This window comes from Gopherus evgoodei, chromosome 4 (genome assembly GCF_007399415.2).
Source record: "Gopherus evgoodei ecotype Sinaloan lineage chromosome 4, rGopEvg1_v1.p, whole genome shotgun sequence".
Classification (NCBI taxonomy): domain Eukaryota; kingdom Metazoa; phylum Chordata; order Testudines; family Testudinidae; genus Gopherus; species Gopherus evgoodei.
This window is the reverse complement of record NC_044325.1, coordinates 40,291,635-40,318,616: the sequence shown is the minus strand read 5'-3', so window position 1 is coordinate 40,318,616 and position 26,982 is coordinate 40,291,635. Positions and strand designations below refer to the sequence as shown.

Below are 26,982 nucleotides of genomic sequence, written 5' to 3'. Positions count from 1 at the left end.
CATTGACTTCAGTGGGGCCAGGATTAGGTCCTTTGTAATTTTCAATACACAAACATTATGGTTTGCAGACTAATTTGCACACTTTACAGCTAAACCGATTCAATTGCCTGCATTTTCAAGACTCGAGTCTATAGACTTGATCTGTGCTCCCCTATGGACCTTTAGTTCTTCACTAAATGTTAGCCTCTTGTAGGCAGTGTAGTCTAATGATTAGAGCAATCAACTAGGCTCGGGAGATTTGAGTTGTGTTCATAGCTCTGCCACTGACCTCAGGGAAGTCATTTCATCTCTCTGCCTGAGTTTATTCAGGAAATAAGGATACTTACCAAGTTACCTCTTTTGCAAAGCACTCTGAGATCTTCAGATTAAAAGTGCTATAAAACAGCTAGCTGTTTTTCTCTAAAGAGTTTTGGGAATGCGAAGGACACTGGACCTAATCAAACTGAATTCCAGATTATATTACTACTGCCTAATGCCCAATGTATAACAACAAACATCGCAAAAAAATCTCAGATATGAATGCACTATAACTGTATGTATGCATGTGGAGGTTCCTTCTAATATTGCCTGCTTATATTTGTTTCTATTGACTTAATAGTCTGGAAGTCCTTGGGTCTCTGAAGATATGACTACACTGCAATGAAACATAAGAACATACATATGACCATACTGGGTCACACCAGTGGTTCACCTAGCCTATTATCCTGTCTTCTCACAGTGGCCAATGTCAGTTGTTTCAGAGGGAATGAACAGAGCAAGTAATTATCAAGTGATCCGTCCCATCACACATTCACAGCTTCTGGCAAACAGAAGCTAGGGATGCTTCAGAGCATGGTTTTGCGCCCCTGCCCATTCTGGCTAATAGCCGTCGATGGACCTATCCTCCATGAACTTATCTAGTTCTTTTTTTAAAAACCTGCGGCTGGGTTGTGCCAGCTGACTTGGGCTCACAGAGCTAAGGCTAAAGGAGCTGTTTAATTGGAGTATAGACATTTCGGCCTGGGCTCCAGCCCGAGTTCTAGGACCCTTCCACCTTGCAAGGTCCTAGAGCCTAGGATCCAGCATGAACCTGAGCCTGAGGATCTACACTGCAATTAAAAAGCTACGAGCCCCATGAGCCTGAGTAAGCTGACACAGGCCAACCACTAGATTTTAACTGCAGTTTAGGGTACATCTTCACAGAGATAAAAGACCTACTGTCATAAACAGATAAGTAAGAGTTAATAGAACAGAAGTACTTCATACCTCTTTTGCCTGTAAAGGGTTAACAAGATCAATGAGCCTAGCTGTCACCTGACCAGAGGACCAATCAGAGGACAGGATACTTTCAAATCTTGAGGGAGGGAAATTTTTGTGTGTGCTGTTAGTTTTTGGTTGTTGTTCTCTCTGGGTTCTGATAGCGACTAGACGTGCAACCAGGTTTCTCTCCAATCTCTCTGATACAGGCTCTTATGTACTCAGAATAGTAAGTACTGGGTAGATAAGGCGAGTTAGGCTTATGTTTGTTTTCTTTATTTGCAAATGAGTATTTGGCTGGAAGGCGTTCAAATTTGTATTTTGCTGAAAGGATTTTAATTTGTACTTGTATACTTGGGCTGGGAGGATATTCCCAGTGTCTATAGCTGAAAGACCCTGTAACATATTCCATCTTGAATTTACAAAGATAATTTTTACTGTTTTTTCTTTCTTTAATTAAAAGCTTTTCTTGTTTAAGAACCTGATTGTTTTTTTATTCTGGTGAGACCCCAGGGGATTGGGTCTGGATCCACCAGGGAATTGGTGAGGAGAAAGGAGGGAAGGGGAAGAGAGAGGTAAATTTCTCTCTGTGATAGGATTACTTTCTCTCTCAGGGAGAGTCTGGGAGGGGGAGAGAGAAGGAGGGGGGAAGGTGAATTTTCCTCTCTGTTTTGAGATTCAAGGAGTTTGAGTCACAGTGATCTTCCGGGTAACCCAGGGAGGGGAAACCTGGGAGAGGCAACGGTGAGGGAAAGGATTTACTTTCCTTGTGTTAAGATCCAGAGGGTCTGGGTCTTGGGAGTCCCCGGCAAGGTTTTGGGGGGACCAGAGTGTACCGGGCACTGGAATTCCTGGTTGGTGGCAGCTCTACAAGTACTAAGCTGGTAATTGAGCTTAGACGAATTCATGCTGGTACCCCATCTTTTGGACGCTAAGGTTCAGAGTGGGGGTTTATACCATGACACCTACCCATGGCTGGTCCAAATGAGCTGACTCATACTCATGCAGCTCAGGCTGCAAGGCTAAAAATCACTGTGTAGATATTCAGGCTCAGGCTGGAGCCTGAGCTCTGGGATTCTCCACTCCAGCAGGGTCCCAGAGTTTGGGCTCCAGCCCAAGTCCACACATCTCTACAATGTTTTTTCAGCCCAGGAGCCCAAGCCCCACAAGCCCAAGTCAGCAAACCCAGGCCAGCTTCAAGTTTTTTATCCATGTGTCATCGTAGCCTACGTGATGACCTCATGGCTACTGTCATTAAGTTCCTAATTAAGACTCTAATTGTGCACTCCTTCTGCAGGAAAAATTCCCAGTGATTTCAATGTGGTTTAATCTGATGTTATGCTTGTGTGAATGCGCAAACACGCACAGCAATGACCACCATGGTTTGTAGACAAAAATTTATTAGAACCACTGCTGTAACTGGGATTTGAACTTGAATGTCAAAATGAAAATGGTTAGCCTTGAGATAACATTAATCCTGATGGAGTGTTGGTGATTTGAAATATCTGGTATTTTAATAATAAATAGTTAGATTTCTGTAATGCTATTCATCTGAAGCTCTCAAAGTACTTTTTGTACAGATACACTAAATGAACTTGTGAGTAATGTGTTAGGAAAGACCTGTTTGGGGGCTTTTGTGTTGTTCTACTAGAAATCATTATAACCCTTGAAAATATCCAGAATGTATGTGACTCAAGATGTGGCCATAGGGCATAAGCTCTGAATCTACAGCACCACCTCAGCTATATAAGTAGTGATGATATCTGTTACAGTCATCTGTGAAACAGTCAGTTTTCTCGAACTGGTCATTGGTATCTGGCTCTCCAGCTTTCTGACTACGTGTTGGTGAGAGAAAGTATTGAAAAATTGCATATAAATTACAGATGTTCAGGCGAGCCTAGCACTAGCTTTCCTTATTGCTCTGCAACAGAGCTGAATTCAGAACTCAGTACTGTTCTTGAACTCTTGAGAACTAGAAATGTTACAGACAGGATGCTCATGTGGTAGGTTCTTGGATGAAGAGGGAGTGAACTTTTGCTATTATAGTGACCCCACTCATTGAATAAAGAAGTGCTTTGGCAGGTTACAAAGGAAGTCCAGTTTAGTTTTGATTGACATGAAGGATAGGAAGATGTAAAATGAATGTGTAGGGGGAAATCTTGAAAGTTCTAACAAATGTAGAAATCCTCCTATCTTGTGGGAGACAGGGAACTCCAGCTGTGCAAAGACTGATGACCTGTCTGGTCTATTAGAGAGGAAGTGTGAGCTAAATATTAGAGCCAGGGACTCAATATCAAGTTACCACTCCTATGATACATGGCCTTGGGCAAGTCACTTAATTTATCTGAGCTCATCTGTAAAATGGAGACAATACTTGTCTATCTTCCAGATAATTTGTGAGCTTTAATTATTAAATATTGTAATGAACTACCTACTGAGTATGTGTAAAACTATTCTCTCCTGAATGGAATCAGAACTGCTCAACTGTTGTCATAGGCCCTATGTCACTAGCAGCTGATGAAGTGATAGGAACCCTGTGCTCCTAAAGTAGGCGAATCTGCTGTTGTGAATTTCTGATCAGCAGCAGTATACCAATCACAAAATCCTAGATGGCCACAAATTTATCACATTATTGTTGTTGTGTGTGTATACTGCTGTTTTATTATGTATTTATTCTTTCCCACTGTCTACCCATAAATTGTGGAATTATTGAAACCACTGCCTTATTCTGAGAATTTCTTATCTGAAAAGTAATCTTAAGTCAAATCAGATATGCTAAAATATATTAGTCCACTGGGAAAGAAACTATCTAGTGTAAAATGTCTGACCTTTCTAGAGCAGTTTGCTACTGGAATTAATTACCTGCAACAATAAGCCAGATATTTCAAAAGTTACCTAAACTTCAGTTTAAGGAAAAGTGCAAGGATTTAGCTAAATTGAAATGCAACTGATACCGAAGATGTATCCTCTGGCTGGGTAGGTTGGCCACTTTCTTTGTAATGTTGAGTAGCACTGAGTTTAGCTTTTATTGTTCTGTTGCTGTATTATGGTAACTTCTTGAGTGTTCAATAAGCATGTTGTGGTATTTCTTTGATTATGCAATGTGCTACCCTGTCTCTCTGAAATGCATATGCACTGCTACCTATATCTGTATTTTCTCTGATGTTTCAAGTGCCAGAATGATGTGGAATGAAAGGTGGCCTTGTCTTGTTTACATGGCTCATGTGTAGGGATGAGAGAACGCTGCGTTGCTACAGGCTTTAGGAAAGTGTCCAAATGATGGAGGGAAATTGTTTGTTTCTCCAGAATTTTAGAACATAGATTTTGTTGATGACATCATGGTAGAGGTTTCTTTGGTTGTTTTTTCCTTCAAGTTCATCCTTTCTCTCCCCTTCTTTCAAAGGAGCTTCAGTCTGATCTCTACATTGTTACGTGTACATGGGAGGCCGTTTTGGTTATACAAACCTTAAGGCACCTGAAATATGTATTCTCACACTCAAACTCCGCGTGGGTGGTGTTTTCCTACAGGTCTCTGATGTGTCCACCCATGTCATTTGCATCCTCAGGTCTGAGGCTGGGGATACCAAAGCTTTAACCCTCCTCCTCCCACCCCCCAGATTTGCTTAGGGGGAATATTTGGTGTGTATGGTGTACATGTGTGTTTGGGATGGAGGTCTTAGTTTATTTGAGGGAACGTCTCTTGGCTTTTTCCTAAAAAAAGATTGAAATGTTCAGAATGGTAAGACTTTATCTGAATTTATTTATTGTTCCTGAGACTTGTTAATTGGGCTCATTTTATACAAAGCAAAATAACTGACAGTACTTAAAATGTTGATTGGCTAAGGTGGGCATGGAAATGCAGAGGCTGCTTTTAAAAATGTGGTTCAACAGGTGAACTAAAAAGCTTTTTACTTGACTTAAAGCTCCTTCCATCCCTCACACTCATGTCTTTTCCGCTCCTAGTGAAACTAAGTGGGAGGAAGCATTATGTCGCCTTCTCTCCGCAGATAGTGGTGGCTCGCTGGGGCCTGACTGCCCCTCCTTCCATTCTCATTCACAGCTAAAAAGAAGTGGTTGTTTCTCAAAGCCCAGGCCCCCATTTTTTCCCCTCTTCCTCCTCACGTTCCTTATTATAACTGAAGAGAAGTGGAATAGGTATCATTTTGAATTAAGACCAGGTAACCTTAAAAATATTTGTGAATAAAGACAGAGTAACAATAACAATGAAAATATGTATATTTTATTTAATTTTTATTTTTGAAGAGGGACTCCTTTTATAAGTAGGTGAAAGAATACCAATGTATACAATCAGTAACGCAATGTGTAACTATCTCTAGCCTAAAGTGTAACTGTAGCTCTGCCTCAAATACTGCACGGTAGAGTATAAATAATATGGGAGCAGAAAATGAACTCGTAAGTTACAGGTAAAGTTCAATGAGCATTGACAGAAGTTCTTTTTCTAGTTTTTAAATGCCAGAGAAAGGTGTCAATTGACCATACCAAAGACTAAAATCCTGTACAGAATTGTCTGCACAGAATAGGTATGATATGTGCAGTGGCAAGGCAAGTTTCCTCCATGTTACTTAGCCAATGTGCCTCAACCCGGCTCTGGAGGGACCATTCGTAAGGTAGGGTGTTCATTATCCATAACTTATTCAGTATTGGTTGCCTCTGCTGGCAGGAGCACTGGCAGCTTTTTTGGTGCCCTAGGCAGCAGAAGGTCCCACCCCCAAAATGGCACCCCCAACAGAGGTGGCGGAAGGCCTCGCCTCCGAAATACTGCCGACGACTGGGGCAGCCGAAGATCCGGCCGGCGCAGTCACCGCCCCCCAAATGGTAGCACCCTAGGCGACCACCTAGGTCGCCTAATGGGTTGCGCCAGTCCTGTCTACTGGAGTTCCACTTGAAGAGGTAGTTTTTGTGATGTGGACACTTGTATCATTAGGAATTGGACTGACAGCTACTAAATATATTTCACATGGGCAGATACTGGCTGTTTGTCAAGTTTATTTAAAGAATGTAAGAAAATGGCTCATGTGGTAACTCAGGGTTCCTGCAGCTTCTAATCTTGTTCTTTTTCACTAGAGTGTTCATATTCCTCTTTCCTCTTTACATATGGTAGCTCATGGGAGATATATAATTTTGTCACCAGATAATTGTGTATTTTTTCTCTGCAGCTACCTGCACAAGAACAAATACCTGAAAGTTATTGAAGAAGATGCATTTTTGGGAGTGAACAGTGGACCAACCCTACTGTGAGTAGGAGAAAAGGGTGGAAAAGGTTTTTAAAGTGGTGTTCATTAGCACTGCACCATCCTCAGGACTATCAATAGAAAACAAGAGAGTGTGGGTGATATGCTTACACAATAACATTGATGATAAAAGCTATTATTCTGGAACTGACTATATTACCTAGGGTTGATGCTCTGTGTTGCAAGAGACTTGGGTTTTTGTTTGATTCTCAGTCTTTCTTGGTGTTTTGTTTCTTGGGGTTTACACAGTGGCAGATGTACATAGCTCAACTATTCCTTTAGCTGATTAAAAGTCACCTGTAAAAAGAAAATAGTTGGGTTTGTGCCTTTTAGAAATATATTTATTTTTGCTACTGTATGATGATTAAAGAAGGGCTGAAAGAAGTTTTAGAAGTAGTTAGTATTTTACATTAGAAATACAAATCCTCATTACCTTGTTTCTTGTGAAAGACACTGTGTAACTGGAGAACTAGTAGGATTGTAGTAGCATAAGTAATAAGAAAATGAAAACTGAGATAGGAAGGGATTTTTAGTCAACTCTTAAAATTATTTTGTTGCTGCTGCTGTTTTTGTTACTCCCTATTTAATTTGTCTCCCAGTCCAGTTTTCTGGTCCTCCAAATAGACTACCAATAAAATCAAGGAAGACAAGATTTGATATTCTGGCTATTTCTAAAATATAAAACAAACAGGAAAAAAGTTTGAAGAATGCATGACAGATTTTTTTTATACAAACCTATGGACACAAACCCAATTCTTCGTTTTCTCTGCTGCTTAGGTTTAAGGAGAGGGATTGATAGATTCAGAAGGGAGTCGGTCCAGTCCTTAATGTAGTGGATGGATGCTATCCTGGGGACAATGGTGGTGCTGAGAATTATTGGAAGAATGAGAGAGGGTGCTGAGTTAAAAAAAACAAAACAAAACAGGTACTTTTCTAGCCTCTAATTTGCTTGCAGAAGATCCTGATATTCCTTCCTCCAGACATAGCAGCTGAATTGCAGGGTTTAGCCTGTTGGTAATCATGGCAGTGATGCCAGCCACAGAGATCACTCCAAATGACGTTGCCAGATTCACTCTCTATCCGACAGGACAACTTGTGTGTCATATTCAGTGTCATTGCATCAAAATGATGTTTGGGCTACCGAGTTACTTAAGGATCATCAAGAATCCTCCCAACTAGACTAGGTAATTAAGGTTGTAGGAGGCATGATCTTCCCCTCTGAATGTGACTGATGACAGAAAAACTGGCAGAGTAACAGCTTTGCAGCAAAAAAACCCCTGTCTGCTTAACCATAAAGTGGTTATTGACATATGTGGCTTCAATCCTGTATCAGAAGGTTCCTTGCTGGTGACTACGAGTTCAGAAAGGGAGGTGGAATATGGAACAGGGAAATCAAGACAAAAAGCCAGAAAGCATATCAGTTTAAAAAATAAAATCTTCCAGTTACAGTTTAACACTTTTGGGTATTTATTCTTTAATATTACAGTCTTTTTCTTACAGCAGAATTTGAGTTTTGCCTCAGTACTGAAATCTATTAAGTAAGAAGTCTCTCCATCTGTCTGCTTATGTTGTTTCCCTCTTCTTGCTGACTGCCTGTGGATCATAAAACCTATATTATAACTGAGAGCCAAAAGAGATCTTCCTTCATCTCAAATGATAGAAGACTGTTTTCTTAGCTGAGGTTCTTAAAGGCTATTCTTCCTGCTGCAGTTTGCAATGGCAGTATCTGTGCAGTTAGAGATCTATCCCTTTAAATGCATAAGATTTCCCAAATACCTTTACAGGACAAAAGATTGTTTACAAAATGGTTTCATTGAAAGGGAAGGGAATATTAGGCAGAATATTTTGTGTGTATATATAATAGACATCTAAAACGATTTTGGTCTAATATGTTGACCTAAATATATCAAAACACATATACATATAAACATCCAAATCACTGAGGCTGCAGATAGATAACATTTTATAGATATCACATTAATGTAGTGTTGTGGTTACCAGTATTGGAAAAGTGGAATTCAGGGCATATAAAGAGACATTTCTTCTCTTACTGTGTTTTCAGGTTAGATTTGTTCCTCAAAGTGACTGGAAGCTGTCATAATTTTCTGTAGTCTATTGTGCTGACCCATTTGTCACTAATCCACAGGACACTGGCGTGTGTTTTTAATCTTTCAGTCACATCAGACAGCTTTCCATCTTCCTTTAGAAACTGTGCATATGTGCAATAGACAGATCATAATAACATTTCCACCAGAAGATGGAGATGGTGCTAAATAGACATTGCACAAGGAGGAATTGCTTCTCCAGGAACGAAGACAGAGGAGCCATGATAAGTGATCATAAATGTACAAGCTCCTGTTTATTCCTAACCAGTTTTTTTTTTTAAGTTGACAGCATTTTTCTTTGATCTGGTCCTTGGATTTGCTAGCATTGCACAGACTAACTACTTTGGGAATGTAGCATGTTCAGTCAAGTTTAATTTGTGGGTAACAACTTCACAGCCTTTTGTAATTCTTACACCAGGGGTCGGCAACCTTTCAGAAGTGGTGTGCCAAATCTTCATTTATTCACTCTAATTTAAGGTTTCGCATGCCAGTAATACATTTTAACATTTTTAGAAGGTCTCTTTCTATAAGTCTATAATATATAACTAAACTATTGGTGTATGTAAAGTAAATAAGGTTTTTAAAATGTTTAAGAAGCTTCACTTAAAATTAAATTAAAATGCAGAGCCCCGCAAATCGGTGGCCAGGACCCAGGCAGTGTGAGTGCCCCTGAAAATCAGCTCGTGTGCTTCTTTGGCACCTGTGCCAAGGTTGCCTAGCCCTGCATGGATATAAAAATGTGGATCTGCAGAGCACTGGAGCCCGGTGGCAGACAGCCTCAGCTATCAGCCCTGTGCGGGGCTTACAGCTGGAGTCACCCCTGTCCTGGTCTGAGCTGTCAGTGCCAGGGTGGGGTGGGAGGGTTCAAGTTCTCAACCTCACCTGGGGCTGACAGCCAGCAGGCAATGTAAGTAACGCATCGTCTACACAGACACTGTGACACCCTAACTACATTGACCAAAGTGCTATGCCTCTCGCAGTGATGGAGCTATTAAGTCAATGTAGTGGGTGACTTAGGCCTGGTCCACACTACGAGTTTAGGTCGAATTTAGTAGCGTTAAATCGAATTAACCCTGCACCCGTCCACACAAGGAAGCCATTTACTTCGACATAAAGGGCTCTTAAAATTGATTTCTGTACTCCTCCCCGACGAGGGGAGTAGCGCTGAAATCGACATTGCCAGTTCGAATTAGGGTTAGTGTGGACGCAATTCGATGGTATTGGCCTCCGGGAGCTATCCCATAGTTCACCATTGTGACCACTCTGGACAGCAATCTGAACTCAGATGCACTGGCCAGGTAGATAGGAAAAGCCCCACGAACTTTTGAATTTCATTTCCTGTTTGCCCAGCGTGGAGAGCTTATCAGCACAGGTAACCATGCAGTCCGAGAATCGATAAAGAGCTCCAGCATGGACCGCATGGAAGGTACTGGATCTGGTCGCTGATTGGGGAGACGATTCTGTGCTAGCAGAACTATGTTCCAAAAGACAAAATGCCAAAACATTTGAAAAAATCTCCAAGGGCCTGATGGAGAGCTGCCACAATAGGAACTCAGTACAGTGCCACGTGAAAGTTAAGGAGCTCAGACAAGCATACCAGAAAACCAAAGAAGCAAACAGATGCTCCAGGGCAGAGCCGCAGACATGCCACTTCTACACTGAGCTGCATGCAATTCTGGGGGAGGGGCACCACCACTACCGCACTGTGGTGGTTTTTGCTGACCGTAGATTCTGAGGAGGGGGTACTTTCAGTCATGCCTGAGGATGAGGAGGGAAGATGAGGAGGAAGACGAGCTTGAGGAGAGCGCACAGCACACCGTTCTCCCCAACAGCCAGAATCTTTTTCTCACCCTGACTGAAATAGCTTCCCAGCCCTCCCAAGGTGGTATTCCAGACCATGAAGCCGGAGAAGGGACCTCTGGTGAGTGTACCTTTGTAAATATAAAACATGGTTTAAAAGCAAACTTTTTTAAGGATTAACTTGCCCTGAGGACTTGGGATGCATTCGTGGCCAGTACAGCTACTGGAGAAGTCTGTTAACGTGTCTGGGGATGGAGCAGAAATCCTCCAGGGACATCTTCATGAAGCTCTCCTGGAGGTACTCTGAAAGCCTTTGCAGAAGGTTTCTCGGAAAAGCAGACTTATTCTGTCCTCCATGATAGGACACTTTACCATGCCATGCTAGTAGCAAGTAATCTGGTATCATTGCATGACAAAGCCTGGCAGCATATGGTCCCGGTGTTTGCTGGCATTCAAGCAACATTTTTATCTCTCTGTATTATCCTCAGGAGAGTGATATCGTTCATGGTAACCTGGTTGAAATAAGGGAATTTAATTAAGGGGACATTCAGAGGTGGCCGTTCCTACTGGGCTGTTTGCCTGTGGCTGAAAAGAAATCCTCCCCGCAGTTGGAGCCGGGGGTGGGGATTGATGCTGAGCTTTTAGCATTTGGCTAGCATTTCCCTGATACCAGCCACTCGGTGGGGTGAGAGGTAAAGCGATCATCCCAGAGGCTTGGATGGGGAGGGAGGGTAGTTTGGTTTCTGCTGCTGCACGTTAATACAAAAACCACAGCACTCAATGGGCTTTGCTTGGTATGGGAAAGGAGGGCATTACTTTTATGAAGGTTGCAGAAGCCGAAAAACAATGGCTTACCATGGCCGCATGTGAGCCAAATTCTGTTTCCCATCTGATCTCTAACACCAAAGCCGCAGGCACTCAATATTAAGATGCAAAATGGGACCTTGTACCAAAATCAGATGTGCTATGTAAGGTAAATAGTGTTGTTCACCATGAAAGAGTATACTCATTGTTCTGTAAAATATATCTTTTTAAATACTTACCTCGCTTTTTTCCCTCCCACAGCTGCAAATTTTTCAAGCCTCCCTCCTCCATCCCGAAGGCTATCTCAGATAAGGCAGTGAAAAAAACACATGTGCAGTGAAATGTTCTCTGAGATCATGCAGTCAACCCGCAATGAAAGAGCTCATCTGAATGAATGGAAGGACACAGTATAACAGTACAGGAAAGCAGCCAATGAACATGAGGACAAGAGGGACGAACGTGAGGACAGGAGGGACGATTGAGATGAGAGGTGGCGGCGGGAAGATCAGAGGAGGCAGGATGCAATGCTGGGGCTACTGCGGGATCAAATGGACATGCTCTGACATCTGGCGGAGTGTCAGGAACGGCAGCAGGATCACAGAGTACTGCTGCAGCTCCTGTTTAACCACCCTTCCCCCTCCCCAAGTTCCATAGCCTCCTCACCCAAACGCCCAAGAACACAAGGTGGGGGAGGCTCCGTGCACTCTGCCACTCCACCCCGGTGGACAGCCCAAGCAACAGCAGGCTGTCATTCAACAAGTTTTAAAGTGGCCTTTTCCTTCCTCCCCTCCTCCCATACTTCACCCGGTTCCTTGTCAGTTCTCTCTCTATTTTTATAATCAATTCATAAAAAATACATGGTTTTTAAACAATAGTGACTTTATTTCCTTTGCAAGCAAGCTGTGATCGAAGGGGGGAGGGTGGGTGGCTTACAGGGAATGAGTCAGCCAAGGAGGAGGGTTTTCATCAAGGAGAAACAAACTGAACTGTCACACCATAGCCTAGCCAGTCATGAAACTGGTTTTCAAAGCTTCTCTGATGCGCAGCACTTCCTGGTGTGCTCTTCTAATCGCCTTGGTGTCTGGCTGTGCATAATCAGCGGCCAGGCGATTTGCCTCAACCTCCCACCCTGCCATAAATGTCTCCCCCTTACTCTCACAGAGATTGTGGAGCACACAGCAAGCAGCAATAACAATGGGAATATTGGTTTCGCTGAGGTCTGGGCAAGTCAGTAAAGTGCGCCAGTGACCCTTTAAATGTCCAAATGCACATTCTACCACCATTCTGCAAGTGCTCAGCCTATAGCTGAACAGCTTCTGACTCTGTCCAGGCTGCCTGTGTATGGCTTCATGAGCCATGGCATTAAGGGGTATGCTGAGTCCCCAAGGATAAATGTCCCTTGTGATCCACCAGTGCTTGTAGCACCATTGAAAAGTACCCTTTGCAGTTTATGTACTGGCTGCCCTGGTGGTCCAGTGCCAAGATAGGGATATGGGTTCCATCTATCGCCCCACCACAGTTTAGGAATCCCATTGCAGCAGACCTGCACATTTCCCAGAGTCACTACCTTTGGTAGCAGCAGCTCAGTGATTGCTTTGGCTACTTGCATCACAGCAGCCCCCACAGTAGATTTGCCCACTCCAAATTGATTCCTGACTGACCGGTAGCTGTCTGGTGTTGCAAGCTTCCACGGGGCTATCATCACTTGCTTTGAACTGTGAGGGCTGCTCTCATCTTGGTATTCTGGCACTTCAGGGCAGGAGAAAGCAAGTCACAAAGTTCCATGAAAGTGCCCTTATGCATGCAAAAGTTTTGCAGCCACTGGGAATTGTCCCACACCTGCAACACTATGCGGTCCCACCACTCTGTGCTTGTTTCCCGGGCCCAGAATTGGCATTCCATGGCATGAACCTGCCCCATTGACACCATGCTCTCCAAAGCGCTGGAGCCCGCAGTTTGAGAGAATTCTGTGTCCATGTCCTCATCACTCTCATCGCCGCGCTGCCGTCACTTCCTCCTCATCTGGTTTTGCAGGTTCTGGTTCAGCATAAACCGCACGATAATGCGCAAGGTGTTTACAATGTTTATGACTGCTGCGTTGAGCTGACTGGGCTCCATGCTTGCCATGGTATGGTGTCTGCGCTGAAAAAAGACGCGAAACAATTGTCTGCCATTGCTCTGACGGGGGGGAGGGGCGACTGACAACATGGTTTACAGGGAATTAAAATCCGCAAAGGTGGAGGCTTTGCATCAAGGAGAAACACAAACAACTGTCACACAGAATGGCCCCCTCAAGGATTGAACTCAAAAGCCAGGGTTTAGCAGGCTGTTGATTTCACGGAGGGAGGGGAGAGCAAATGAATACAAAACAAATCTGGTCTATTTCTTGTTTTGATCCACTCCATCTATCTTTTACATCTTAGGCTGGCAGCAGATGGTGCAGTATGACTGCTAGCAATCGTCATATCCTGGGTGCTTAGCAGAAGATGCTGCATTAAGACTGCAAGCCATCGTCATCTTCTGGCTGTTCGCCAGAAGATGCTGCATTATGATTACTAGCCCTCATCATCTCCTGGGTGCTTGGCAGAAGATGGGAAATGACCTGGCTGAGTCACTCCCATCTCTGTATGATGACGATAGCTTTCAGTCCTAATGCACCATCTGCTGCCAGAAGGCAATGAGCTGCTGCTGTGTAGCAATGCAGTCCCACATCTGCCAGCACCTAGGACACTTATGGTGACAGTCAGCTGTGTGGGCTCCATGATTGCTGTGGTATGGTATCTGCACAGGTAACCCAGGGAAAAAGGCATGAAACGGTTGTCTGCCATTGCTTTCATGGAGGGAGGGCGGGAGGGAGGGAGAGGGGGGCCTGATGACATGTACCCAGAACCACCCGTGACAATTTTTTTGCCCCATCAGGCACCGGGATCTCAACCCAGAATTCCAATGGGTGGGATAAACTGCAGGAACTATGGGATAGCTACGCACAGTGCAATACTTCGGAAATCGACGCTAGCCTCAGTGCTATGGATGCACACCGCCGAATGAATGTGCTTAAGTGTGGCCACATGCACTCGACTTTCCAAAAATCGAAATCTGTAAAATCAGAGTAATCCTGTAGTGTAGACATACCCTTACATAAGTGGGAGCACCACTGTAGTGTAGACACTTACATAGGTTGATGTAAGTTGCTTTATGTTGACCTAAATCTGTAGTGTAGACAAGTTCTCTAACGATTACTCTTGACTTTAAATGAAGAGAGTTATGTAAAAACAAAAAAATGCTCTCCGCTCTTGAGTGTTCTTTTGAATGTGGTCAGAGGCTTCTTGGGTGGACAGAATCTCCCTCCTACCGCTCATGGCTTCTCCGACTTATGGAATCTCTCTCTGACCTTTGTAGTCAGTTTCCTTCAACCTTGGCTGGTCCTGCAGTCAAAGAGTCCTCTTTCCCTTCAAAAGCTTGTCCCTTTGTCTGTCTCTGCTGCCCCAAGCTTCATTCGTCTCCCTGATCCACCCAGTCTCTGTGTTTTTAAAGGGCTGTATCCACACATCATCTGTTTGTTCCCTCTTCTGGAGAAATTCCATTCCTTCAAACCTTGGCCCTCTGTGGAAGAGTTGGAGATGAAGTTACTCATTTGTTCTGCCAGAGCAAAGTCATTACAATGTTGATAACTTTTTTGTTTGTTCTGTAGCTTCTTCCAGACAAAGTCTTTGTCAGCCCATAGTTGTTTTTACTAAACATTGAGATGTAGAGTTATATAGAGAATTAATCAACACTCACTAGCTGCATGTAGATTCCCCAAAACATTACAAAAGTATAATGCATAGCAGGAGCATACTTTCCCACTTTCCCCTCCATGCATGAAAATATCTGAGCCTTGCATATATTCATAGAAAAAGGTAACATGGATCCAACTCTGCTCTCTTTATATAAGGAAAACTCACATTTTTATTTGTGCAATCAGTGGTGCAGAAGTGGGTCCATAAATTGTAAAGATCTTTACCTGTATTACAGTAGCATCCATACACCTGTAGAGTAAAAGATAGTCCCTTCCCTGAAGAGCTTACACTCTTAGGGTATGTCTACATCTAAAATTTTGCAGCGCTGGTTGTTACAGCTGTATTAGTACAGCTGTATAGGGCCAGAGCTGCAGAGTGGCCACACTTACAGCAACCAGCGCTGCAAGTGGTGTTAGATGTGGCCATACTGCAGCGCTGTTGGGCGGCTTCAAGGGGGGTTCGGGGAACGCGAGAGCAAACCGGGGTAGGGGACCAGCTTCGCCGCGGTTTGCTCTTGCGTTCCCCGAACCACCCTGCAAACCATAGGGAAGGAGACCTGCTTGTTCGGGGAACGCGAGAGCAAACCGGGGAAGGAGACCAGCTTCGCCGCGGTTTGCTCTCGCGTTCCCCGAACCTCCCTGCAAACCGCAGGGAAGGAGACCTGCTTGCTCGGGGTTCGGGGAACGCGAGAGCAAACCAGGGAAGGAGACCAGCTTGATTACCAGAGGCTTCCTCAGGTATGCTGGGATACCTGCTTATTCCACGGAGGTCAAGAAAAACGCTGGTAAGTGTCTACACTTGATTACCAGCGCTGGATCACCAGCGCTGGATCCTCTACACCCGAGACAAAACGGGAGTACGGCCAGCGCTGCAAACAGGGAGTTGCAGCGCTGGTGATGCCCTGCAGATGTGTACACCTCCTAAGTTGCAGCGCTGTAACCCCCTCACCAGCGCTGCAACTTTGTGATGTAGACAAGCCCTTAGTTTGAAACCAGATATAACAAGTGGTTGAAATAAATGCTAATAAAATTGGAGGTATTGCCAATACAGAATATCATACAAAAAGATTTGGAAGACCTTGAAAACTGGAGTAATAGAAATGGAATGACATTTAATAGTGCAAAGTGCAAGGTCATGCACTTAGGGACTAACAACAAGAAGTTTTGCTGTAAGTTGGGGACTTATCAGTTGGAAGTGACAGAGGAGGAGAAAGACCTGGGTGTATTGGTCAATCACAGGATGACCATGAGTGACCATTGTGATGTGACTTGTTTACCTTGACCAAACGAAAGCTGAGGGGAGACATGATTGCTCTTTCTCTCTAAATACATCAGAGGGATAAACACCAGAGAAGGAGAGGAGTTATTTAAGTTAAAGGTACAGGAACAAATGGATATAAACTGGCCATGAACAAGTTTAGGCTTGAAATTAGACATAGGTTTCTAACCATCAGAGGAGTGAAGTGTTGGAATAGGTTTTCAAGGGGAGCAGTGAGGGCAAACAAACCCAACTAGTTTCAAGACTGAGCTTGATAAGTATGTGGAGGAGCTGGTATGATGAGATTGCCTACAATGGCAAATGGCCCATCTGTGACTGCTATTAACAAATATCTCCAACGACCAGAAAAGGGACTGTAGATGGGGAAGACACTACCTCATTAGAGACAATTCTTTCCCCAATGTTTCACTGATGGGTCTCTCAAATATGCTTAGAGTCTAGCTGATCACCATATTTGGAATAGGGAAGGAATTTTCCCCTGGGTCAGATTGGCATAGACCCTGGGTCGGGGGGTCATCTTCCTCTGAGGCTTGGGACACTTGAATTAGAGTTAATAGTGGATTCTCTGTAATTTGAAGTCTTTAAATCATGATTGGAGGATTTCAGTAACTCAGCCACAGGTTATGGGTCTATTATAAGAGTGGGTGAGGTTCTGTGGCCTGTGAAGTGTAGGAGATCAGACTATAATCACAATGGTCCCTTCTGGCCTTGAAGTCTATGAAAGGCAAAAATAGGGTGACTCAAATTGAGTATTCTTCCCATAGACTAGCAGTGTACGTGATATGTAGATATATACTATATTTTAATGGAAACAAATCAAATCAGTAGCAGCAGTCTCATCTCACCCCCTGTCTAGACATTGTCAGCAGTGTAAGTACCAATCACCTTCTAAAACATTTTTTGTAGTAGTCTGTGAAACCAGGATTGAGCAATAATGAAACAGGGCAAAGCCCATCACTCTGCCTTCTGTATATCCTATCAGGAAGATCACCATAAATTTACTATGAAAATTCTGTAATGTTAGCCTTCAGAATTAGGTGTTTGACGTAAGTTTACTGCTGGTGAAAGATGGTAGATTGACAGCCCTGGAGAATGAAGACACCTGTTTATCCACAAAACTGGTACAGCATAAGCAGTACAAGTTTCCCCACATTTCCTGGCCTTTTTGCTGCAACTCTGAACCTAGAAATAACACCTCTTGTTTATGCACCTGTGAGAGAGTTCAGCAAAAATTGGTTTTATTCCACTCTTAATGCACCAGATCCAGTATCTGTGGTGAAAGCAGCTTTGTGGTGAACCATAACATTTTAGATAATGCAAGCTATTTCAATTTTAATGTCTCTTTCATTATTTGACTAAAGCAAATCTGAATCCCAGCTGTGTTTTAATCCCACAAAAATGTTTTGACATTTTCTAAGCTAAAAATGTTCTTAAGGTCAGTGCAGGAAACAAAGTCTAATTTAAAGCAGATGGAAAGGCTGAGGAATAAAGAATGAAGGACTAATCTCTCTTATTAAATGAAAGGATTTATACATTTAATTTGAGTTTTATGTTTTCCCACACTCCCTTCATTTTATGGTCATATGGGAGGAAATTGTCCAACTCTATGTGGCAGTCTTGAAGCCTTAGCTGGACTACTGTGTCTGGGCACCACACTTTAGGAAAGATGCGGACTAATTGGAGAGGGTCCAGAGGAGAGCAACAAAAATGATAAAATGTTTAGAAAACCTGACCTTTGAGGAAAGGTTAAAAAAACTGGGCATGTTTAGTCTTGAGAAAGGAAGACTGGGGATGGGGAACCTGATAACAGTCTTCAAATACGTTAAGGACTGTTATAAATAGGACTATGATTGATTGTCCTCCTTGTTCACTGAAAGTAGGACAAGAAATAATGTGATTAAACTGCAGCAAGGGAGATTTAGGTTAGATATTAGGGAAAACTTTCTAACCATGAGAGTTAAATTTTGGCATAGGCTTCCAAGGGAGATTGCACAATCCTAATCATTGTAGGTTTTTAAGAACAGGTTGAACAAATACATGTCAGGGATAGTCTGGGTTTGCTTGGTCTTGCCTCAGCAGAGGGGACAGGACTTCATAACTTCTTGAGGTCCCTTCCAGCCCTATGTTTCTATGATTGTATATTGTTTGGTACTTCTAAAATCTCATTTTCTATTTTATTTACTTTTACTTCCTTGGCTTTTGGTATTCCAGTCTTTTGCATTTGTTGTGATTTCTTTTAACGGAGATTCTTCTTACTTTTGTTATAAGCATATAAGAATTAATGTATTCATACATAATTACTTTCACAATTACCCTACATTCCCAAGCACCCAACAAAATTGAATTATATTGGCTGGAAGTTTCAGTTTTTAGAAAATTATTACTCCTTGGTTTGAAAACATATAATGGAAGTTGAGATATATTGCTGTTAGCCACCAGGCATTATTCTTCCTGCTTCCTTTCCCATCAATCATAATATTGTTCTTGGAGGCAGGGATCAGATCTGAAAGGGCCAGAAATCTCATAAGAGTCTGCTTTCGTGAGCTTTCCAGCTCAGTTTTGCAGACTCAGGTTTAAGATTTCTATCAGCATCCAAAGCTTGGGATGATTATATGTCTCTAGACACCAAACCTTTTGAGGTTTCCCCTATCATTGGTCTCTCTCTCTCTCTCTCTCTCTTCTCTCTCATTTTAAAACTAATATGACTATTTTCTTCATCTTTGTTGTCTGATTAACTTAATTCTGTAATTTAATAACCTAACATTAAATCAATGTGTTTATCAGTAAGCACCACCCTATTTCTTCAATCTCTCTGTTAGAGCTTTTCCCCACTCCTCTTATATTTTAGGTAGGGAAACCTGGTTAGTTACTTTGTGCAAAGTGACAAATGAGACTTCATGTTTCTCATTGAAATGTATGTTTCTCCTCTAGGAATCTCAAAAGTAAACTTGGGCAATAATGTTTGTTTTCCTATGCAACATTTTTCATTAATAGGCACCTCAGATTTTTATATATGGCTTTTTACAGAGATACTTTTTGTGACAGTATCTCCCATAAAGCTTTATGGAAATATGCTTAGAATGTGTTTTATGCTACGTATGCCATGTAACGTATCTCCGTAAAGGTTATGATCTACCGAATGTATTAATCCTATTTGTATGCACGTATCATTTTTGTATTCGAAGTTATGAATGTTGGCTGTATACTGGTTTGATTTCTAAATAACCGTAGTAGAGCATTTGATCAGTTCCTGGAGAAAGGAATGTTGAAATGAAGTACCTAATCAAGAAACACTTAAAGGACAATGGATCTTGGATACTCCAATCCACGTAAGAAGTCTACTTGAGGAGGTTCAAGGTAGCATGTAAACAATCAATGCTACCTGTAAAAACTGTGAGTCATGCATGGACATGTGACTTGTCCAGGTGACTCCTAAACACCATCTTGGAGCTGGACTATGCACAGAAGTGAGGAGGGGGTCTCCACCCACAAGAGAAAGTCTATTTAAACCCCTGGGAGACTCCTCCATTTGGTCTTCAGCTGGCTAAAGAGGGAGCCTCTCCACCCCCCAGGATACTTGAAAGAAACTGGAACAAAGGACAGTAACTACAGGGGGTGTAAATGATTGCTGGACTCAGGCTAAAAGGAGATTAGTTTGTAAAAGTGAGCATTCTGGAACTGGTGATGATCTTATCTGTATTCAGTTTGATTAGACATAGATTTGCACATTTTATTTTATTTTTCTTGGTTTAGACCCAATTGGGAGTTGGGCATCTGAGTGTTAAAGACAGGAACACTTCTTTGAGCAGCTTTCAGGTAAACCTGCAGCTTTGGGGCAAGAAATTCAGACCCTGGGTCTTTGTTGGAGCAGACAGGAGTGTCTGGCTCAGCAGGATAGGGTGCTGGGGTCCCGAGCTGGCAGGGAAAGCAGGGGGCAGAAGTAGTCTTGGCACATCAGGTGGCAGCTTCCAAGGGGGTTTCTGTGATCCAACCCGTCACACTTTTTGTTTGTGTTTTCATTAGGTATTCACTTTTATTGTGCTTTTCTCTTTCCATCTCTTATTTTCTTATACATTTCTGCAGCCTCTGGGAAGTACAGTGATTCTGTATTAGTTTTGTATTAATTTTTAAAAAATTGTCTTTGTCTCCTCAAGGTAACATTCACAATTAAAATCTCTGTTTTCCTGTACATAATCCCAAAAAGTTTTTTCTCCTCTTTTGTAATGATTTCCTTTTTCTGTGTCCGAGAATAGAAAAACATTGCTTAGGGTGGTATACAGGGTTATAACCTTGAGGAATGATGTGAAATTAAGAAAAACAACACTTAGACTGAATACTGTGGGATGTATTAAGCTTCAGAATACTTTCCTGAGGAGACTGGGGAATCGCCATTAAGGAAATGAGGATGGCAAGGGAAACATGCTCCTTTATATAGACTCACATGAAGCATCCTCTGGCTTGAGGGAGGGCTTGCGTGGCTCCTCAATGGTTAGACTTTTCCATATAGTTACTAGCTTGTGTGGAGTGAGCAGGCACATCCCAAGAATGTGGTTCTTTTACTGATAACTGCTAAAAGTAACACCACTGTTTATCCAAAAAGGAGAAACAGAAAAGGTCATTCTTCCCAATGGAGAGCCACTTGTGTGGGGTTTTGCCAGATGGGAATGGGATGGCATTGTCTTGCTTATCCATTCACTCTTCTCCCACTGATGACATTTGCACAAATCTTTTGTGAGGGCTCGGGGCACAGGTTTTTGGCAAAGGGAAAAGAGATACATTTTGCCATGTTGCTTTGCACCACATATCTTTTCTAAAAGCTCATTATTAGTTCTTTCCCTGTGAATTAGGGGACACAGTACACAGAAAACATACTTTTGTTTACATGCTTAGAATCATGTTCTTTGTTAGTAAAGCTCTTAAAATAGCAACACTTGACAGTTGACATCTTTCTCAATATAGTACAGGTTTAATATGAGCTGATGTTCAGCTTGTGGGGAACATTGCTATAGCTATAAGAGTGTTTTCTCTTAAATTGGCATATGGTTCAAGAAGCACCTAGAAGCTAGAGGGGAAATAGCAGAAGGAGAAACTTTATGTGTTTAAATCTACATTTTTATTGATTTTTTGTGTGTTTTGAACTATTTGAGCTTTAAAAGCCTTTTTTAAAAGGTTTTGGTGTTTTTGTCATTCAGAGTTTGCCCAAGGAGATAGTAATCAGTTTTAAAACCTTGAGGATGGAAAAATGGTATACAGATGTGCTAAAGGGAGCAGGGAGATGATCTTTCTTCTCCTACTCAAAATCAGATTATAGCTGTACCTAGCTAACTCTCATCAGCAACTGCAGCAAATGATGGCATCAATTCTGCAGATATTTCAGTATGCTCTTAACTTTATTTGCATGAATAGAGTCAAGTGTGTAAAGTTATGCATGTGTTTAAAGCCTTTGCAAAATGAGGGCCTGTGTGAATTAAATGAGCAAATGATACTATCATATCTGCTTCGGTTTTCAATTGTCTCTCCAAAATGAGCATGTTCTCACAGATACTAAATCTTTAAAGAATTCATTTTCAATTACAAAGGCAAGCTGAAGCACTGCTTCTGCTGCATGGCTTATGAGAAGCATAGCTGATGGCCACCAATAGCAATCACAACACTGTCTATGCAAAAATGTGTTTCAGATAGAAAACCAGTTTTAAAATTACTGAAAAAGAGGCCACACTGACTCGCTCTTTCAAAGTTGTAGCAGTTTTTCAGGTTTGTAAACCAAAGAATAATTTAGGGAGATTTTATCATCTCAAACAAGTTGTACCCAGTGTCTCTTGCAATCATTAATTAAAATAAACAAAAAAAAATAATGCCCTGGGCTCTGTGCCAGCAGTGATTCCTTCATCCCATTCATTGCACTTTCATTGTGCATTTATGCAGCCAAATAAGTTGTCTGGCATCATGACTTTGGGTGCCATCTGAATGCTGTTTGGTGATACCCAGTTGGTACATTTCAAGTAGAATATGCGCAGGCAGAATGCCAACTCCTGCGTCACCTCCCTTATATGTTGTTGGTTGTGTTTTAGTTTTAGTTTTGTTTTTTATGCTGCAGCTTTCTGTGCAACTCCTGAAGTGCTTTGAAGATCTTAAATGTCTCATTCCAGTCATTTCATTTGCTGAAATTTTATTCTTTCTTTACACAGTGATGTTTCCCGGACCAGTGTTGCTACCCTTCCAACAAAAGGACTGGAAAACCTTAAAGAACTGATGGCTAAAAATACATGGACATTGAAGAAACTACCTCCCGTAAAGACTTTTCTTCATCTAATGCGAGCTGACCTGTCCTATCCAAGCCACTGCTGTGCTTTCAAGAACTGGAAGAAAACCAAAGGGTGAGTGTTAGCAACTTTGATTAAATCATAAGTCATATAATTAAAGAAGGATTAATTGATATTTTAATATATAATAAATAATATTATAATTCTAGTTAATGGGTTTTGTAGCCATTTTTGAAATTATATAATAGTGCAGAAGTACAGGTTTAAAATTAATAAAAATAAATACTTTTTCACGCAACACAGTTAGTTTGTAGAACTCATTGCCACAAGATATTTTTGAGGCCAAGAGTTGAGCAGGATTCAGCACAGGATGAGATATTTTTATAGATAACCACAATATCGAGAGTTGATATAGTAAGGATTTAAAAATAACCAAAAGTCTTGGAAGGGACATAAAACCTTGTGCTTCAGCCAGCCTCTAACTAAAAGGGTGAGGAGAACATTTTATTTGTGGCCAGGTTATTCCATAATTATCTTCTGCAAGGTTGCTTGCCTGTTTTTCTGAAACAACAGATGCTGGCCATGGTTGGTGACAGGATACAGAAGTAGATGGAATTGACGGTCTGATCCAGTCTGGCAAACCTGTGTTCCTATAAGTAAAATTTAAACTTTATTGTAATTGTAGAGAAACTGTCATTGCAGAGTTCAAATTTAGATTTAAATACAAACATCTCCAAAGTTCAGAGCAAGGGTCTTGCTCAGGCCAATCTCTGATATATGAAGAGAAAATAATATCTATCTGTAGAATTTCTAGGATACCTATTGTAGGTCATGGAGGAGTTTCAAACAACTTTGAGGGCAGAAAACTACCACAAAAAGATGTACAGAGATTAGAAACATGGGCAGAAAGAAAGAAAATGAGATTCTCCTTTGAGAAAAGCAGCTCCAGTACATCTGGTGAAAGTTTAAAAGACAGTGAATGGGAGGGAGACAGCTGGGATGAGAAATGCTGAAGGAAGTGTAGGATGATCACAGTCAGCAAATTCAATACACATTTGCAAGGTGTTATTGTTGTCAGATCATTACTAATGCTATTTGAGGCTACAAACATAGAAGCATTGTATTGTAGAGCAAGACAATAGGTAGGGCTCCATGTTTTTCACAACTACAGAATAACACAAAATAAAACTAGAAACAACATGTAAAATGAAAGAACCCTGCAGTGGCAATCCCTGTGGTTCCTGTCCTGCAGGGCTCAGCCTGGCTCCCCTCACCGGTTATTCTGACCTGGCACGTAAGATTGCAGCACCACTCAGATTTGGCCTGGCCTCTCCTCCATCATCATGACATGGGACAACCAGACTAGATCTGAGTGAGTGTTGCAACCTGGAGCACAGGATTATATCACTATTCACTCAGATTTGACCTAGCTGCCCCTCTGTCATGATGATGGAGAGGCACCTGAACCAGATCTGAGTGGTGCTGTGACCCCATGCACAAGATTGCAATTCCTGGAGCAGGGAGCTGGGCCCAGTCCTGCAAGACAGGAGGTGTCACTGCAGGGTGAGTGCATGTCCAGATCACTCTGTAATCTCTGTCCTCAAAGGCCTCTGACACCAGACCACCCTGGGGGCAGGATCTGACACCTCCCATGCCCCCCACCCCACACATGGATAAACCAAAATAAATAAAACTCTTGAAAAATAAAACAAAAAATTATAAAAACAAAAGAATTTCATGGGGCTCTAGTTATCGTTTCTCTGTGGCTACGCAGACCACATATGGAGTATTGTGTTGCGCCCTGGGCACCATAGTGTCAGTAAACTGTGGAGGAACAAATTGGAGGAAATATAGAGGAGAGTAAAAAAATGATTAAGGGGCTGGAGAGAATTGATTTATGCAGAAAGAAGAAAAGAATACAATGCCGTGTGCATTGATTAAACAATTATAAAGAACAGATGTAAGAAATCTATGAATTTTTGAAGGATGTAATCCCCAAGGAGAAAGAGGAATTATTTATGGTGGCACAATCCGTAACCACTAAGAATAATTGAATGAAATTAAGAAAGAAAAATGTAGGCCAAAATATCAGGAAAAACCTCCAGATAGTGACATGAATTAGGCTGTGAAATAGCAACTCTGGGGAAGTGGTAGAGGCCCCATCACTTGGGATTTTTAAGAAGAAAGATGGAATTGTTGTTATTGTAAGCATATCAAAGAAGTGAGAACTCAGATGCAGAGGATTACAACACTGTATAGCCATCTGCCAACATACAAAAAGCTCTGATGGGTATGCTCAAGATTCACCACATGGTCTTTTTATTAACAAAAAATGTGTCAGGACAACATTCTGGTTCATAGATATTTTAATTCAGATATTAATTATTAAAAAGTGTTTCCCTTGACATACCTGTTGTATACAAAGAGAACTGCAAATTCCAGTGGTGATTTCACCCCTGTGTTCTTTCAGAATTCTGGAATACATGATGTGTAACCAGACCAGCAGTCACAGCTTTCGTAAGAAAAGATCTGTCAGTACCTTCAATGGCCCTTTTTACCAAGACTATGCAGAAGAGGATGTAGACCGCACTGACACCGTGTATGCTGAAAACTCCAAATTCAGGGATTTTCATGGCAACTCCCACTACTACGTTTTTTTTGAAGAGCAGGGGGATGCAGATGTTGGGTTTGGCCAAGAGCTCAAGAATCCTCAAGAGGACAACATCCAAGGCTTTGATAGCCATTACGACTATACAGTCTGTGGTGGCAGTGAAGACATTGTGTGCACTCCAGAGCCTGATGAGTTTAATCCCTGTGAAGACATAATGGGCTATAAATTTCTAAGGATTGTGGTATGGTTTGTGAACCTGCTGGCTATCCTGGGTAACGTTTTTGTCCTCTTCATCCTTCTCACCAGTCATTACAAGTTGACTGTCCCGCGGTTTCTGATGTGCAACCTGGCTTTTGCTGATTTCTGCATGGGACTGTACCTTCTCCTGATTGCGTCGGTGGATCTCTACACTAGGTCAGAATACTACAACCATGCCATAGACTGGCAGACTGGGCCTGGCTGCAACACAGCTGGCTTTTTCACTGTCTTTGCCTGTGAGCTTTCTGTATACACACTGACTGTGATCACCCTGGAGCGTTGGTATGCCATCACCTTTGCTATGCGCCTGGACAGGAAGCTTCGCCTTCGGCATGCTTTGATCATCATGCTGGGTGGTTGGCTCTCATGCTTTCTTCTCGCCCTCTTGCCACTAGTTGGAGTCAGCAGCTACATCAAAGTCAGTATCTGCCTTCCCATGGATACTGAAACACCGTTGGCTCAAGCCTACATTTTCTTTGTTTTAATGCTGAATATCATTGCCTTTATCATCATCTGCGCTTGCTACATAAAAATCTATATAACTGTGCGAAACCCTGAGTACAAGTCCGGAGACAAAGACACCAAAATTGCTAAAAGGATGGCTATGTTGATTTTCACTGACTTCCTATGCATGGCACCTATCTCATTCTATGCTTTGTCTGCCATCATGAACAAGCCCTTGATAACAGTCAGTAATTCCAAGATCCTGCTAGTGCTGTTCTACCCACTCAATTCTTGTGCCAACCCATTCCTCTATGCTATTTTCACCAAGGCTTTCCGAAGGGATGTCTTCATCCTGCTCAGCAAATTTGGCATATGTGAACATCAGGCTCAAATCTACCGTGGCCAGACAGTCTCAGCCAAAAACAGCAGTGGTTCTTATGGCCAGAAAGGCTGCCGAGGGACAGGTCAGGACTACCATGACCCTCATGATTACTATCACCCTGCAATTGCGATGCAAGAGCAAATTATTGTGCAAGACTGCACACTGACTGTGTAATAGCACCTGAAAGCATCACAACTGCAGTGCGATCAATCAGATGGTAATTTAGTGATCCAAAAATAAAAAATCCAGTGATAAGATACAATTTTTCCTAGCTGTTTTTGAGGAACATCGGTAGTGATTTGAGCTATTCACTTGAATCTCCAATCTTATACCACTGTCAATGTAAGAGAGAGGGTGCCAGTTATGATGACAATACTGGAAGCATGAATGAAAACTCAGTATAAATCAGAAAGTGAACATATATATATGAAATTTTGGACATGCATTCTTCTCTAATTGTCTAACGGGAAAGGGAGACAGCATAAATTGAGGGGATACTAATACAAATAAAATAGAATTTTTAGATTTATAATTAAACTGGAGTTAATAAAAAATAAAAATTAGAGAATGAATTTTTCAGCTCTAGGTCAGATTGGTCAGGCTGACTTGCTTGCTTTTTTTCTTTTTTTTAAATTGGAAGATTGATTTGTTTTTCTAATTGCCAGTTTTCTGAACTGGGTTCTTTCTGCTCTTGTTTTCTGTCATCACTTGTCATAAAAATTAAGTAGCTGGAATTTAATTTACAGTTTTGTTTAAAATGTGTAAGGCAG

At 41.9% G+C, this 26,982-nt stretch overlaps 1 protein-coding gene across 1 annotated transcript in view; it reads left to right on the top strand.

The window, feature by feature from the left end:
- The window catches only part of TSHR (thyroid stimulating hormone receptor), a 235,771-nt gene extending 209,074 nt beyond the window's left edge, over nucleotides 1-26,697 (top strand). Inside the window, exons 9-11 of the mRNA XM_030558987.1 lie at nucleotides 6,414-6,491; nucleotides 22,443-22,631; nucleotides 24,988-26,697. Coding sequence (XP_030414847.1) covers nucleotides 6,414-6,491; nucleotides 22,443-22,631; nucleotides 24,988-26,386 — 1,666 coding nt within the window. The 3' untranslated portion in view covers nucleotides 26,387-26,697. The remainder of the gene's footprint in view (nucleotides 1-6,413; nucleotides 6,492-22,442; nucleotides 22,632-24,987) is intronic.
- The last annotated feature ends 285 nt before the right edge of the window (nucleotides 26,698-26,982 follow it).